The sequence below is a fragment of the Barbus barbus genome (assembly GCF_936440315.1).
Source record: "Barbus barbus genome assembly, chromosome: 19".
Classification (NCBI taxonomy): domain Eukaryota; kingdom Metazoa; phylum Chordata; class Actinopteri; order Cypriniformes; family Cyprinidae; genus Barbus; species Barbus barbus.
This window is the reverse complement of record NC_136747.1, coordinates 11,639,930-11,654,461: the sequence shown is the minus strand read 5'-3', so window position 1 is coordinate 11,654,461 and position 14,532 is coordinate 11,639,930. Positions and strand designations below refer to the sequence as shown.

The 14,532-nt window shown below is 39.9% G+C and overlaps 1 protein-coding gene across 1 annotated transcript; it reads left to right on the top strand.

Moving 5' to 3' along the window:
• Window positions 1–6,898: 6,898 nt before the first annotated feature.
• On the top strand, window positions 6,899–12,881 carry klhl38a (kelch-like family member 38a). The gene is made up of 4 exons (XM_079441089.1): window positions 6,899–7,197; window positions 8,002–9,358; window positions 9,442–9,547; window positions 11,706–12,881. The coding sequence occupies exons 2-4, from the start codon at window positions 8,003–8,005 to the stop codon at window positions 11,993–11,995; spliced, it is 1,752 nt and encodes a 583-aa protein (XP_079297215.1). The 5' UTR covers window positions 6,899–7,197; window position 8,002; the 3' UTR covers window positions 11,996–12,881.
• The last annotated feature ends 1,651 nt before the right edge of the window (window positions 12,882–14,532 follow it).

The following is a 14,532-nucleotide window of genomic DNA, read 5'->3' as shown; positions in this document are numbered from 1 at the left end:
TAGAAAAAGAAATGAAAAAAGGGAACAAGAATTAGGGGTGTTGAATTTATTCAAACAATATGGGATCAAATTACTAAAATTGGAAAGGGAAAATAAAAAGAATTAATTAAAAGAAGAAAGACCACCTCCATATGCTCCTTGCTGTGACCAGGCCGTCAATCAGATGCCAATTATACAGGGAAAAATAGATATAAAAGGGCCCGTAGAATTTGAGGGGTATGTACATGAAACAAGCTCAGACGAAGAGATAGAAGAGCAGAGCTGCCCAGAATCATTGTCATTAGAGAGTAGGGAGGAAAAGTATGCTCACAGGGCTGTGAAGGAGGGGCTGGAGCCACAGGAGGAGGGGCAATGGACGTCTACACCAGCGCCACAGCCAAGAAGAGAGAAAGAGAGAGCAACCTATAGGGAGGAGCCAAGGATTGAAAGAAGGGGGACCAAGAACTACAAAGAGAAAAATAAATCAGGTGAGCCTCTCACACATCATCATCTGTCAGCAATGCTAGAAGAATTGGCAGAATGCCACAGGCAAGTGACATCAGCTGGTAGAGGCAGGGAGAGCTGTGAAGAAGGAGAGTCTGATGAATCATCTGAAGGAGGAGCGCCCTCTGCTGACTCAATCCGGGAAGAACTGGCACAGATGGAGGAAAGATGCAACAGGACAAGAGAAAAGATCAAGCAAGCTATCAATATGACAAGAGAAGAATATGACCTGTCAATACTTCAGTGCCAGTCAATCCACCAGCACCAATGAATGTGACTGCTGCACCAGCAAATCAGATTGTAACAGCACAGGCGCCACCTGCTGGACCAGGGAATGCACCACAAGGACAGCAACCAGTGGTAATATATCTCAAGCCAGAGCAAGCAAACAACAGGAATTGGAACAGACCGCAACAAGGAGGACGTGGTAGAGGCAGATTTAACAACAATCAACAGAGACCAGGAATATGCTGGGGATGCAATCAGCCTGGACATCTTAAAAGAGACTGTCCATCCAATCCTTGGATGCAAGACCAATTGATGACATCAGGGGTTAATTATGAACAACAACCAGTACAGACCCGAGCTCAAGGACCTGTCAACCCGTGGCGTGGTCCTAATCAGGGTTACTAGGGTTGCCCAGAGAATCCTGAGGGGAGGAACCAACTTCCAATGATATCTTCGGATGCTGATCAAGAACCAATGTTGCGAGTTAATATCGAAGGAAAACCAATAACTCTTATGCTCGATACAGGGGCATCGTACTCATGCTTAAATCCAAGATATGCCTCGCACCTCCCTATGTCTGGAAAATATATAAAGACAGTAGGATTCTCGGGAGTGACTCAGCTATTCCTATGACGACCCCTGTGAGCATAAGCTTAGAAGACACTGAAATAAGATTACCAATTTTAGTTTCAGAACATACACCTGTCAATTTGTTAGGTAGGGATGCTATATGTAAATTGAAAATGCAAATATGGTGTACTCCAGATGGAATTTATATAAATGATAGAGCAGTGAGACAAATGAATTTGACAGAATTACAACAAACACAAGAGCCATGTGCTAACATGTATTGGTTAGGAGATTTGTATGAAGACGTAGAAAAAACACTTAGCAAATGGGGAAGATACATAAGAGAACAACTTTGTGAACCAAGTCTACCAAAAACTGAATTTCATTGTACTATGAAGTATGATGAAAGCAAAGACCCTGATTTTGAAAAAAGATGGTTAAAAGACACAAAAGGACTGACAATCACTATGATGTCACAATATATAGTGATAGGACCAAAAGGCGCAGCTATGCAGATAGATAGAGAAAAATTAATTGATGAATGGTTTGAGGTGTCCAATTCAGTTACCCATGTTACTTTGTATGTAAATAAAAATTGTGTTTCTAAAAACTTAGGCCCCATGATGCATGAAGCAGAAAAAAGCGAATGGTAAGCTACAGAGAATCTTCTAATATTTCAATAAGGAATAAAAAAGACAATTGAGGGATTAATGGCAGCAAGAGTACTCATTGAAACTAATAGCCATAGTAACACTCCAATATTCCCAGTAGCTAAAGCAGATTATTAAATTATTAAAATTAAATTAACATGGCGTCTGGTACATGATCTGAGAGCAGTAAATGTGGAGGACTGGCCTGCTGAGGTTCCAAATCCACATACGCTGTTAACTAATGTTTTATGTACTGTTCTAATATATTCCTGATCTCTGACGCGCATGGTTTTGACCATTGCGCGAGGGGGGAAGTGATTAGAAAGGTAAAGCGCCAAGGTTTTTGGTTTCCTTATTTGCAGGGAATACTGGTCAAGTATCTATCTGAACCCCCCCGTAGCTTATGTAATTGATTGCACATTTGACGTTGAGTGCTTCAACAAGACAAAAGGGAAAAATGACCTAGGAAAATTCAAGGGAAATTGTGTAGTTATTTGGAATTAAATAGAGAAATGTATCAAGACCCAAATGTGTATTTGGATGCAATTGGCCAACCTAGAGGAATACCAGAAAAATTTAAAGCAAGAAATGATGGAAATGAAGGAAATGAGCAAGTAGGGGAAGGAAATGAAGGAAATGAGCAAGTAGGGGAAGGAAATGAGCAAGTAGAAGCCGAGAAAGGAGGAGTTTGTGTGATGTTTGGTTCTGACTGTTGTACCTATATCCCAAATAATACAGCACCGGATGGATCATTCACCCAAGCAATGGAGAAACTGAAAAAAAATCTGAGAGAGGAAGTGGCTAAGAATGCTGGAGCAGATAAGCAGATTGGAAACTGGTTAAATTCAATTTTTGGGTCATGGGGGGAATGGTTGATTAGAGTGGGCATCATAATAGCCATTGCTATTGTTGTGTTTTTTGTACTGTTCTGTTGTGTTGTGCCTTTCATCAGATCCATGCTGGCCAGTGCTGCAGCCAAACAGATGCTAAGCATATCAGTAAGACCAACCGGAGTTGACATTGGATATGCCCACGGATACACTGTGGGACCTGGACTGGACGATTTGGATGACTTTGACCTGGACGAAGTTGTGTAAACCCTTCCTGAATAACAATGGAGTGGTAGGGAAGGGGTGCCATTTAATTTTTTATATTTTATTATTTTAACCTTTCGTAGAAATAATAGAGAATTTGGATAGTGTAGGGAGAGAGATAGGGGTATTATGTATTTTCCTTTGGCATATGCCCCTTCCTGAAGTCAATTACTCCTTATATAATTTATATTGAAATTTATTTACTAATCTTAAATGTATAATGTAATTACTGAAAGAAAAAGGGAACGATAAGGGTATGAAGCAGGTCATTGTCCATGTTATGAGGCATTGCAACCAGAAAAAGGGAATGACAAGGAAGGATTAATTGGTATCTGAAAGGTGATTGAGGGTCTGACCCAAGTCAGGAGTGCAATAACAGTGTTTATTCATTTAGCCCAGCCTTCAGAGATCAATATGCATTTTTTCTATACTTATTTTTATGCTATTACACTAACATTCCATTAGTTACTATAACAATGATTGCTGTACACACTGGGACATGCCGCCAGAAAGGAAGAAGGAAGGATCGACGAGCACCTCAGTGCTTGGCAACATGAGTAGATTCAACCGGGGTTTAAAAACCCACCATCTACTCCAACACCAGATAGGGCTAGAGGAAGCTCCTCTGGCAACGAAGGATAACAACACCAGATAGCGCTCTAGGCTACCGGAAATGCCTAGAGTTCCTCTGGCTGCGTGGGACAAACCAGTGTTTTAAATCTATTTTCTAGATGTATTGATTAATCACTCATATATTCTACATAACCATGACAACCATGGGCAAGGCTTGAACATTTTGTGCACATGCTTACACACACATTAATGATTGAATTATTAATTTCGAAAAGTATGGTTGGATAGGAAGATAGATTCTTTTACTCTCCTCTAGTCAAAGGTGAGGAGAGATGTTTGGGTCTGGCTTCCTCTGGAGTGCGGTATCTTGAAGAAACAATTTGATAAGAGGTTATGAGAGGCCGCACGCTGGCTGAAAGAGGGTATAAAACTGAGGGGTGGACTCATGGAACTGCACTCTAGTTAATGAACATGATTGTGAGACTTAGTAAAGTCTCAAAGAGAGGAATATATTGTATATTTTTGTTTACTCACTATAACATTATCTTATTCAAAATGATAAAACATGCTTAAAAATGTAATTCATGCACTGTTCTATGCAAACATGTACTGAGCCTGTGCAACAAGTGACTTTCTAACTAGATTCTGATTAATGGTCTTAGAGTGCCATCTACTGGTCATACTGAGTATAGATGTTTTATAGGCCGTATACACCGGTCAAGGAGTACAGTAAACTTAGGATAACCTGGGGAATTTTGGGTGATTTCCAGAATATGAGGAATATGACAGATACATGTAACCAACTGTGATGTATGTTGTCTGGGATCACTGCCAACCAATGGGAGTAGAAGAAGAACTTTTACTTTTTAAAAAATGACGAATATAGACGAACGCTAAAAGATAGACAAGGTGAACAAGTAATTAAATGTGGTAAATCAAACAGACATGGACAATGAGAATAACAGGAACTACCAAATATGGGCAATGAGAAACATATATATGCTCTGTACTGACACTCACAGAATCAGAAGCAGTTGATGTGGCCGCTGCTTCTCGGCTTTATTATCTTGTTATGATAAAGTCTTTTCTTCCACATTTGAAACTCTGCTGTTTTTGAGCCTTTCTAATTGCACGACTGAGATCCAGACCATCGACGAGAGCACGTTTTCCACAACACTAACAGCTAAGCACACTGTATTATTAATGAGGTGTTTAATCTCCACTTTTCAAATATTTACTTAATTTTTTTATTGAAAATAAATGCCTTTCTGATCTGGTATGTGATGGGAAAAGGAGTTGCACGAGTTTGACAAAAGCCGAAATCGAACTCGGATCAACAGCAGCTCGTATCTGTTACTCTCTCCGCCACTGATTCTACAGAAATACACGTGTCTTCTGCAGAGCTGTCTATCACAGGCAGGCATTGGTGGGCGGAGTTCATGTAAATAGCCTCTGACAACAAATTGGTCTATTTGTCCTTAGAGTAAATACACTCCATTTCTTTTTAGAGCTGTTTGCATCGGAATTTAATTCTGTTTGCTTAATTAAAATATTAATTCTAGTTATATATATAATTTATGTATATATTATATTACAGCAATATTAATATTATTATGTAATATCTTTGAAACAATGTATAAAGCGCTATACAGATAAAGGTGACGTCATTTGACTTGATCGGAAAAGTGCCGTAGAGATTAAAGTACAATTTATGTCCTACAAATGATATTGTTTTTAAATGCACAGCGATAGTTTGTAGATTACATGTATATGTATAAACGTGCATATACAAGTGTAACATTTATAATTATTATTCCCCGCCTCCAGTTCACTCACGCGTTTGAAGATGAAAGGTCACATGGAGTGCGTTGCATTCTGGGAAACAGTACCCCACGCAGCGTCTTCAGATGCATACATCAAATTTCAGCAAATGTAGCACGTAATCCGGGCATTCCATGCATACAGAAAATTCACATACTATTCACAGTATTCACACAGCATACTGCAGTATAGTAGGAGTTGTATGATAGTATGCCATTCAGAACACAGCTTCTGTACTGATTTCAGTATACTTGAGTTATATTTAGCAGATTCTGGCAAATATAGTAGGTCATCCGGGTATTTCATGCATACAGCAAATGTTAATACTATGAGCAGCATACATACTGGATGCTGCAGAAATAGTAAGAGTAGTATGATAGTATGGCATTTCGTATGATAGTATGGCATTTCGAACACAGCCACCGTCTTTTTGAGCGGGTTCAACAGAATCATGAAAAAGATCCGACTCAAATGAACGATTCATTCACGAATCAGGCATCGCTGCAGACCAAACATTAAAACGCGTTGCATTCAAATGTAGTGAGTGTAACCAAAATAAACCGTGATAGCACAAATTGAAACTCATATGCTAAATCTTTGCCCACACCTTATTATAAAACTACTGTATCACTATCAAGTTTTTCATACAAATATCTTCTGTTTGTGTTAAGATCAATGCTTTAACCACGCCTACTACAAGCCACTAGGTAGGAAAGCAGTGCGGTAGGCAAAGCAAACACAGCTGTATACATCAAAGAGAACAGGTGACATTACTAAAGGTGACGCTCCCTTGCTGACATCCCAGACTCCATGGCATTCTGGGACTGTCATATAATCTGCCCAGATGCGTGTTTGTTTTTCTTTCCCTCTGCAGCAATCTAAACATGACAGTAATTCATCTTCTCCCAGCAGCATGCAGTTGATGATAGGGCTGTAAGAAATCTATGTACCAGTATCTAGAGTTCAGTTCATCTGATATGATCTTTGTTTTTTTTTTCATTTGCATGCTTTTGCTGCCCTTTTCATTTTCTTTGATGTTGATTGCATACATTATTATGCTTACAAAAAACTATTAATTGCTAATATTTCTCTATAGGACACTGATGGAAATATATAAAAAGATGTGTTAGGTCTCTAGGTAGCATAAAGCCTGTGAAAGTAGATACATTGATAACACAAGTGCAAAGTTAAAAAACATGACTTGACTTAGAGCTTGATTTGAAAAACAAAATGTTTAAAATTCGAATGTGCAAATTCATAGGCGGCAGATAAATAGCTGTTTTGGTTTTCCCCTTATTTTCTCAAGCAAGAGGCAAACCAAGGTAACCGGTCCAAACAGTTCAGCTGTTCACCGTACTCATCCTAGCCATCAGCACTGCACTATATTTACCAGCTTCCTGGGTTACACAAGCTTGCCAAGGGGTGTGCACAAGCCCTCAACCCCTTCCTCTGTCCTCCGGATAAGCTGGGTTCTCTGTCACTGCCATAGAAAACACACAAAATGCATGGTGCACGGCCTACCACTGTGGGAACAAACAAGGGGAGGGCAACATGTGAGCCCTGGATGACAGCAGTCCCTCAGACTATTCTAGGTAACTGGAATGTACACAGCGACCTCATGGCAAACTCCAAACCTGAGACCTCGTGTCTTTCTCCATGCCACTTTTGACTGTGTCGTCTTTGAGAGAGAAATCTGGGAGAAATGTATTTGCTTTTACCCTGCTGAACTGTGCCTGATTCGGTTCAAACTCATCAACTTGACTGTAAAGAACAAACAGGTGAGTTCAAGAGCTACTTAAAAAAATCATGAAACAAGATTTAATTGAAGAAATGCTTTATTGCATAGATTGTAAAAAGTAGTTTACCTCTTCTGAATTGTCCTGGTAATGCAATGCAAGTTTTTAATACTACTACTAAGCAGTTACATGTTATGATCTAGCAAAGTTACAGAGTCAATCCTTGTTTCTTGAGATTTTCTTACGGCAGTTGTTGTTACTGTCATTTTCATAACCTCACTGGCGACTGAGAGTTTGCGGTCTATTTTAAATAAGTGCCACTGAAATATGATATGGTAGCTTTTATCTCTGGGGAATATTTTTAGCCTTGTTGTGGTGTCAGAATGGTGTTTAATAATACAAAAAAAAAACGATTAGCATCCCAAAATAGACGTCAGACAGGCCCATGTGATCTGGAGTGAAATAAAATCAGTAGCTGTCTCTGGGGTGATTAGACGACTTAGCGTTGATAATAGCCCCATGAAATGTCCTCGTCTAAATGGTTAGGCTGTCAAGGGCAAACATACCGAGGGGATCAGAAACAGCTGGCAAGTGATACAACGGCGTTGATAAACTTAGCTTTGATAGGGAAATGTAGCCATGCTCTGCACATGGAAGCATTAAAATGACACTGGAATAGAACATTGTGGCCTGGCGCTAAACATCAGGGGTGATAAAACAGAGAGAGGGAGCAAGGAAAGGGAGGAAAGGTTGTGTGGTGGCCATGACAACAGCAAACCGTAACTTCTTACTCACTGTGACTCAACTGTAATTTTCCAGTAAACACTCAATCTTTTCCTTTTGCAGCATGGCTAGTACATCAACAGAGATCTTTCCATTCAAGGACCAAGAGCTCCCCGCTCACCTCCTGTTTCAATTGAACATACTGAGACTGGAGCAGATCTTCACCGATGTGATCTTGTGCACCGAAGACAAGGAGATCCCATGCCACAGGAACGTCTTGGTTTCCAGCAGCCCGTACTTCAGAGCCATGTTCTGCAGCAACTTCCGGGAGAGTAGCCAGGCTAGAGTGGACCTGAAAGGCATTGCACCGGAGGTCATCGAATGTGTTGTGGATTACATCTATACTGGTACCATCACCATCACCATGGAGTTGGTGCTGCCCCTGATGCAGGCAGCCTCCATGCTGCATTACGGGAGGCTCTTCGAGGCCTGCTCCACCTTCCTACAGGAACAGCTCAATCCGGAAAACTGCCTGAGCATGATCCGGCTCTCTGAGATCCTTCACTGTGAAAGCCTCAAGGAGAGAGCCAAAGAAATGGCTGTGCGGTGTTTCTCAGACGTAGCTGCTTCTGAGGACTTCTGCGAACTTTCCCTTCCTGAGCTAATGTGCTACCTGGAGGACGACCGACTGTGCGCGGAGGAAGAGCAGGTTTTCGAGACGTTACTTGCTTGGATCCACCATGACCCCTTTTCCCGGCGAGGAGCCATTCATGACCTCTTTAAGAAGGTCCGGTTGAGATACATCCATCCGACGTACCTCTTCCAGTTTATTGCCAATGATCCACTCGTCCAGTCGTCTACGCTGTGCACGGAGATCATCGAGTCTGTGCGACGTCTGATGTTTTCGGTAAGCGCCAAATGTACTCAAGAGCTGAAGCCTCTTTGGACCACACCACGCCGCTACACGTGCCGGGAGACTCTGGTGGTGGTTGGAGGCCGCAAGAACAACGAACAGACGTCTCGAGAGGCGCTTCTCTATGATGAACGGACACAACGGTGGCAGTGGCTCGCCAAACTACCTCTGCGACTCTACAAGGCGGCATATGTGTGTATTCACAGCATTCTGTACGTGGTTGGTGGCCTCAGTCTTAGTCTGGTATCTGGAGACAGTGCGGTTAGCGCCACAGTTTATACTCTCTCATTGAAGTCCAACCAGTGGAGGACCGCTGAGCCCATGCTGGAGCCACGTTACGCCCATCAGTGCGTCTCCTACCTACATTTCATCTTTGCTCTTGGTGGAATAGGGCCAAATAAACAGATCTCAAATAAGGTGGAGCGCTACAACAGCATGTTCAATCAATGGGAGGCCATGGCGCCGATGCCCACAGCAGTCCTACACCCTGCAGTCGCAGCCAACGATCAGAGGATTTACGTGTTTGGAGGCGAGGATGCCTTGCAGAATCCAGTGAGACAAATACAGGTAAGAAAAGTCGTTCAGAGAATATAATCTGTGCTTCACTCAAGGTGTGATCCCACATGACAAATGCATTTTGTCTTCCCAAGGTTTATCACGTCTCTCGCAACTTGTGGTCTAGACTGGAAACCAGGACAGTGAAGAACGTCTGCGCACCTGCTGCAGTGATAGAAGACAAGATTTATATTGTTGGAGGTGGGTTAAACTGTAAGAAAGAATATGGACAATCTGATATTTAAAACTATGGGACTATGGTTCTTCAAAAGAAAAAAGCAGTTGTTGAGTGAATAAAAAAAATACTAAATACCTTGATTTTTAGTTGTTTTTTTTTTTAAATCATTCTGGAAGATGCCTTGGAAGTTTGGTGATGCCCCCTAGTGGGTGCTGGATTCCTGGTTGAGAACCACTGATTTAATTTAGTTAGTTAATTGACCCTTTGCAAAGACCCACCCCCCTTAGTTACTGTTGATACGTCTGACAACTCATGCCGCTCTCGCAGTGAAAAATACATTGCGGAGCAAAGAGAACATTGAAAAAGCGCCGACAGACAAGACAGAGCAGGCTACTTTTGGTATGAAACAACTCTCAGCCTTTAAATTTTGTCATTTTGTAATAAATTCAATCAATTAATACCATTTTGTGGCTCTTTAATGTGTCGTGACAAGATTCAAGATTTTTATTTGTCACATACACATAGGGATGTAACGATTACCGGTTTGACGATAAATCATGATAAAATTCCCCGCGGTTAGTATTACCGTTTCATATTTTAATTATCATTAAAACCGTATTCGATTACCACGATTTAAACAACTCGCGATAAATAAATACTGTCCGGCATAAAGCAGAGTTTTCAGTAACAGTCTCACGTGCGCACAGCAGCACAGTAGTTTCGTTCTGAGTGAAAATAGGGCGGAAAAGCTGGGAGGTTTTAAAAGAGTGCTAAGGGAATTATACAAATTAATATATCAATTAATTAATTATATGAATGTACCTCTGAAGGTTCGGACTGTCTTCAGAAACGATTTGATGGCATTTTGTTCTCATCTTCGCTCCATGTAATACCTAAAGGAAGTGTTCGCGGCGTTCACGGGAATCAGCTGTAATTCAGCTTTTCCATATAAAGCGCCACCTGCTGTCAGAGAGTGGATTTACAGACACTTATTTACATTCAGTCTGTGTGCAGTTTCTGTCTGGACAAAAAATTGACCAAATTTGCATGACCTGCTGTAAATTTTAACCGGTTGATGAAAAACAAACTTATGTACATTTAAACAATTCAGATATGCTATATAGGATTATTTATGGAGCAGATAAAATACATATAATCATTTATTAATTATCATTTTAATTTAACCCTTTTCTTTAAAGGCTGAAATGTGTGGTCTACCTTTATGTTAAACTTTTTCAAAGCTTTATTTGAACATTTACATTATTTATTTGAACATGCTATTAAACTGGTGTCAGTCAAATTGTCATTTAAAATCCAGACCTCATTGGTAATGTTATTGTTTTAGTGATTATGCAAACAAAAAGTCATTTTATTTGCTGTTTGTTGATTTTTAAGTATGAAACTTGGTGAAGTGATTTATGTTTCTGTACTTTTTGAACATTTCCAGCACATTTTAACAATACCGTGATGATACTGATAACCGTGATAATTTTGGTCACTATAATCGTGATAAGAAATTTTCATACCGTTACATCCCTACATACACAATTATACAGGGTATAACCAGCAGTGAAATGTAGGTAAGACAGATCACTGTAGCGCCTCGGTTCAAGCGGCATGTGAACAAGTCATCTTTTCGTATTTACTTAAAGCATGAAATAAACGTGAATGAACATCTGAAGGTATTTTATTTTAGCTGTAGAAAGACTCAATACACACCATTTTTCAAGTTTAAGTCCACCAAAATTAATCTACTCTCCTGTCTAATTTGTTTGTCGGACAAAAATGGCAGATTCTGCGTTATGAATGGTCAGATCGCCTGTCAATCAAGCTCCCTGTGAAGGGTCAGTTGAATAGACTATGATTTCAGATTGAATGGTTCCACTCACTTTATTATGGCCTATATTATGATAAATATTGATGATAATGTCAAACCTACATTTCATTCATGAAATTATTACATAAATTCAACATTTTTACCTTACAAATCTAAATGTCATGAACAAATAGACATAAAAACCTCAAAGCTAATCTGTTCATAAATCTGACAAATGCTGTTGTCAAGAGGAAAATCAAGGGGAAAATCTTGCCCCTTGCTAGGATCACACAGTAATCCAACCACGAAACATTATGCATCATTTGATGAATTGAAACATTAATTCAACTGCTGTTTATTTTTAGGATACACAAGAAGAGTGATTGCCTATGACACCAAAGCTAATAAATTTGTGAAGTGCACCAACATGAAGGAGAGAAGGATGCACCACGCGGCCACAGTCATCAATAACAAACTCTATGTAACCGGAGGACGTTTTCTCAACGGTCATGATGTGATCGAAGACTCAGACTGCTTTGAGTGCTACGACCCTAAAACAGATGTGTGGACTTCTAAAGGATCGTTACCGTACAAACTGTTTGATCACGGTTCACTGTCGCTGATCTGCGTCTCCAACCGCCCCAACCCACCATGACTGCTCAGAGAGCGCAACATCTCTGCTTTGGCATCCTGTTCGCTCCCCTGCTCATTAAGGGAAATGAGAAATATGGGGCCACAGCTGAGACTGGAAACCATCTGAGGAAGGTTGCATTCGTTTGTGGATTGAGTACATCTCAGCTGTGGCTTTGATGGTATGCTGCTGGTGCTCGCCAGCATCTGTGCCGTCTTAAATCAAAAGAGATTTGAGCTGGCAATTGCAAGTGTCACAGTGGACCTCAGGGAGTGAGCCCAGGACCTCAGAGCAAAACTGCAGACTTATGCAATGTACAGCTGTCCCTGCTGAACTGTGACCTGAAAATCTTCAGACAGATGTTTCTCATTATGATCTCATTTTCTCAGAACGGCTAGAGCAGCCAAATTTAATTCAATAGTGCCTTGTTAGCATGAACTTAATTGGAATCCAGGAGATGTCTCCAATCTTTTTAGCCAGTGTAAAATCTACAAGCATAAGGATATGACTGTTTGATGAAGTTATTGGTGAAGGGAAGAGAACATTCCCTGAGAGCTGTGGTGTGTGGTCAGTTCTATGTAATTAACGAAGGCCAAAAGCAAACCTAATGGATCATGAAATGCTTGATGTACCATGCACGATAAAAGTATGTGGACACCTGCTTCTAATTAACATGGTTTACTATTTCTGCTACACACATATCTAACAGATGCATAAAATCAAGCATACAGCCATGCAATCTGCTGAGACAAACATTTTCAGTATGGGGCCCTTTTCTGTTCCAGCATGACAATGAACTCATTTCAGGGTTTGGAACGTGGAAATTAACTGGGGTAAACTTTTATAGATGTACAAGGGTGATTATATTCAAATAAAATATGCTTTTTGGATTTCCAATTGCTCCATCAGCAAAATAATAATAAAAAAATACACAGCAGTGGTTCTCAAACTTTTTGATACTAAGGTCCCCCTTTGTTTGAGACAGCATTCGAAGATCCTCCTATCTAAGCTGAGAAGCACCTCTTAGCATTTTAGCAAGATAACGTAATTAAATATAAATAAGTTTAAGACTTATTATTGGCCCTCTGGGGGTTTGCCTGGGTCATTGGTTTTCAATTCTGCTCTACACAATTTGTATGTCTGCCTTATTTGACACAGTCAGCTGAATTCATGGAGCTTTCAACTAATGAGCTGGTGATCTGAATCAGGTGTGTTTAATAAGTGAGACAATATCGACAAAGCGGTGGCTCCCCAGGACCAGGGCTTAAGGTTAGATGGGATACAGCTGTGGCTACTGGGCATGCGCACATTAATATCGTGTCATTTTTGTCACACGGAACAACAATAATTACTGTATTTGTATTATCGTGAGGGGTAGATTTAGGGTTGGGGTAGGTATAGAAGTTAATGAAACATAATCTAATAGGCAGCAAATTTAGTTTATTCTTACTTTCTGGCCACAGCTATATCCCTTCTAGCAATAATCAGGAATAATCAGGTCCTCTAGGTCCTGTAAACTACCATGTTTCAACAATTAAATTTCCAACTTTAGAAAGCCCCTTGCAGCAGTGCTTAGTTTTTGTATCATGAGGGCCATATAACAAAAAAACAATAGTTATGAATTTTTATCAAATATTAAAAATTATTTAAAAAAACACAATTAAAAGTACATTAGTCAACATTTGAAGCGGATCAAAACCTTTCATCAAAGTTGTCCTAAAACCTAAAATCAAAATGCATTCTTATCTTGTAGGACAACTTTGATGAACTTTTTTGATCCACTTGAAATGTTGATTACTATACATTTAGAAAAACAAATTAAAGGATTAATTATTGCAAAAATGCAACATCTGTGAAAAATGTATCCATAATTAATCCATAACACTAACAGGGTTATTAACAGGGCATGTCTGTGATCCATACACTGATTCAAACTTAATACTGAACTGAACTATAATTAAATGTAATTCAAATTATGTTTCATTTTTACCTGAAGCTGCTAGTTGACAATTAGCTTCTGAGCCTTTTCCATGACCAGAATATATTGCTTGATTTATTTGATTTTATTATTTGTCTGATGACAAAAAGGTCTATATTTATAATAAAACTCAGTCAGTGGACAAAATGAACTAGGTGACTAGGGGGAAGTTGTGGCCTAATGGTTAGAGAGTCGGACTTGTAACCCAAACGTTGCAGGTTTGAGTCTCAGGTCCGGCCCTTGAGCAAGGCACCGAACCCCCAACTGCTCCCTGGGTGCCGCAGCATAAATGGCAGTCCACTGCTCTGGGTGTGTGTTCACTGCTGTGTGTGTGTTCACTGCTGTGTGTGTGTGCACTTTGGATGGGTTAAATGCAGAGCACAGAGTCTGAGTATGGGTCACCATACTTGGCTGTATGTCACTTTCTTCTTCTTTATAATTACAATTAATATATTCATATACATACACACTGTGATCCAAATTATGTGACATATCAGTAAAATAAACATTATTATTAATAATAATAAACAGATTTTAGTTTTTCAAAGAAAGTGTTTGTTTTTATTTCACATGATTTTTTTTA

Bases quoted from the DNA above. Each gene is read 5' to 3' on its own strand.
- klhl38a (XM_079441089.1), top strand. From the start codon at position 8,003: ATGGCTAGTACATCAACAGAGATCTTTCCATTCAAGGACCAAGAGCTC. The intron at 9,359-9,441 runs GTAAGAAAAGTC...TGTCTTCCCAAG, and splicing joins ATCCAGTGAGACAAATACAG to GTTTATCACGTCTCTCGCAA. The intron at 9,548-11,705 runs GTGGGTTAAACT...GTTTATTTTTAG, and splicing joins CAAGATTTATATTGTTGGAG to GATACACAAGAAGAGTGATT.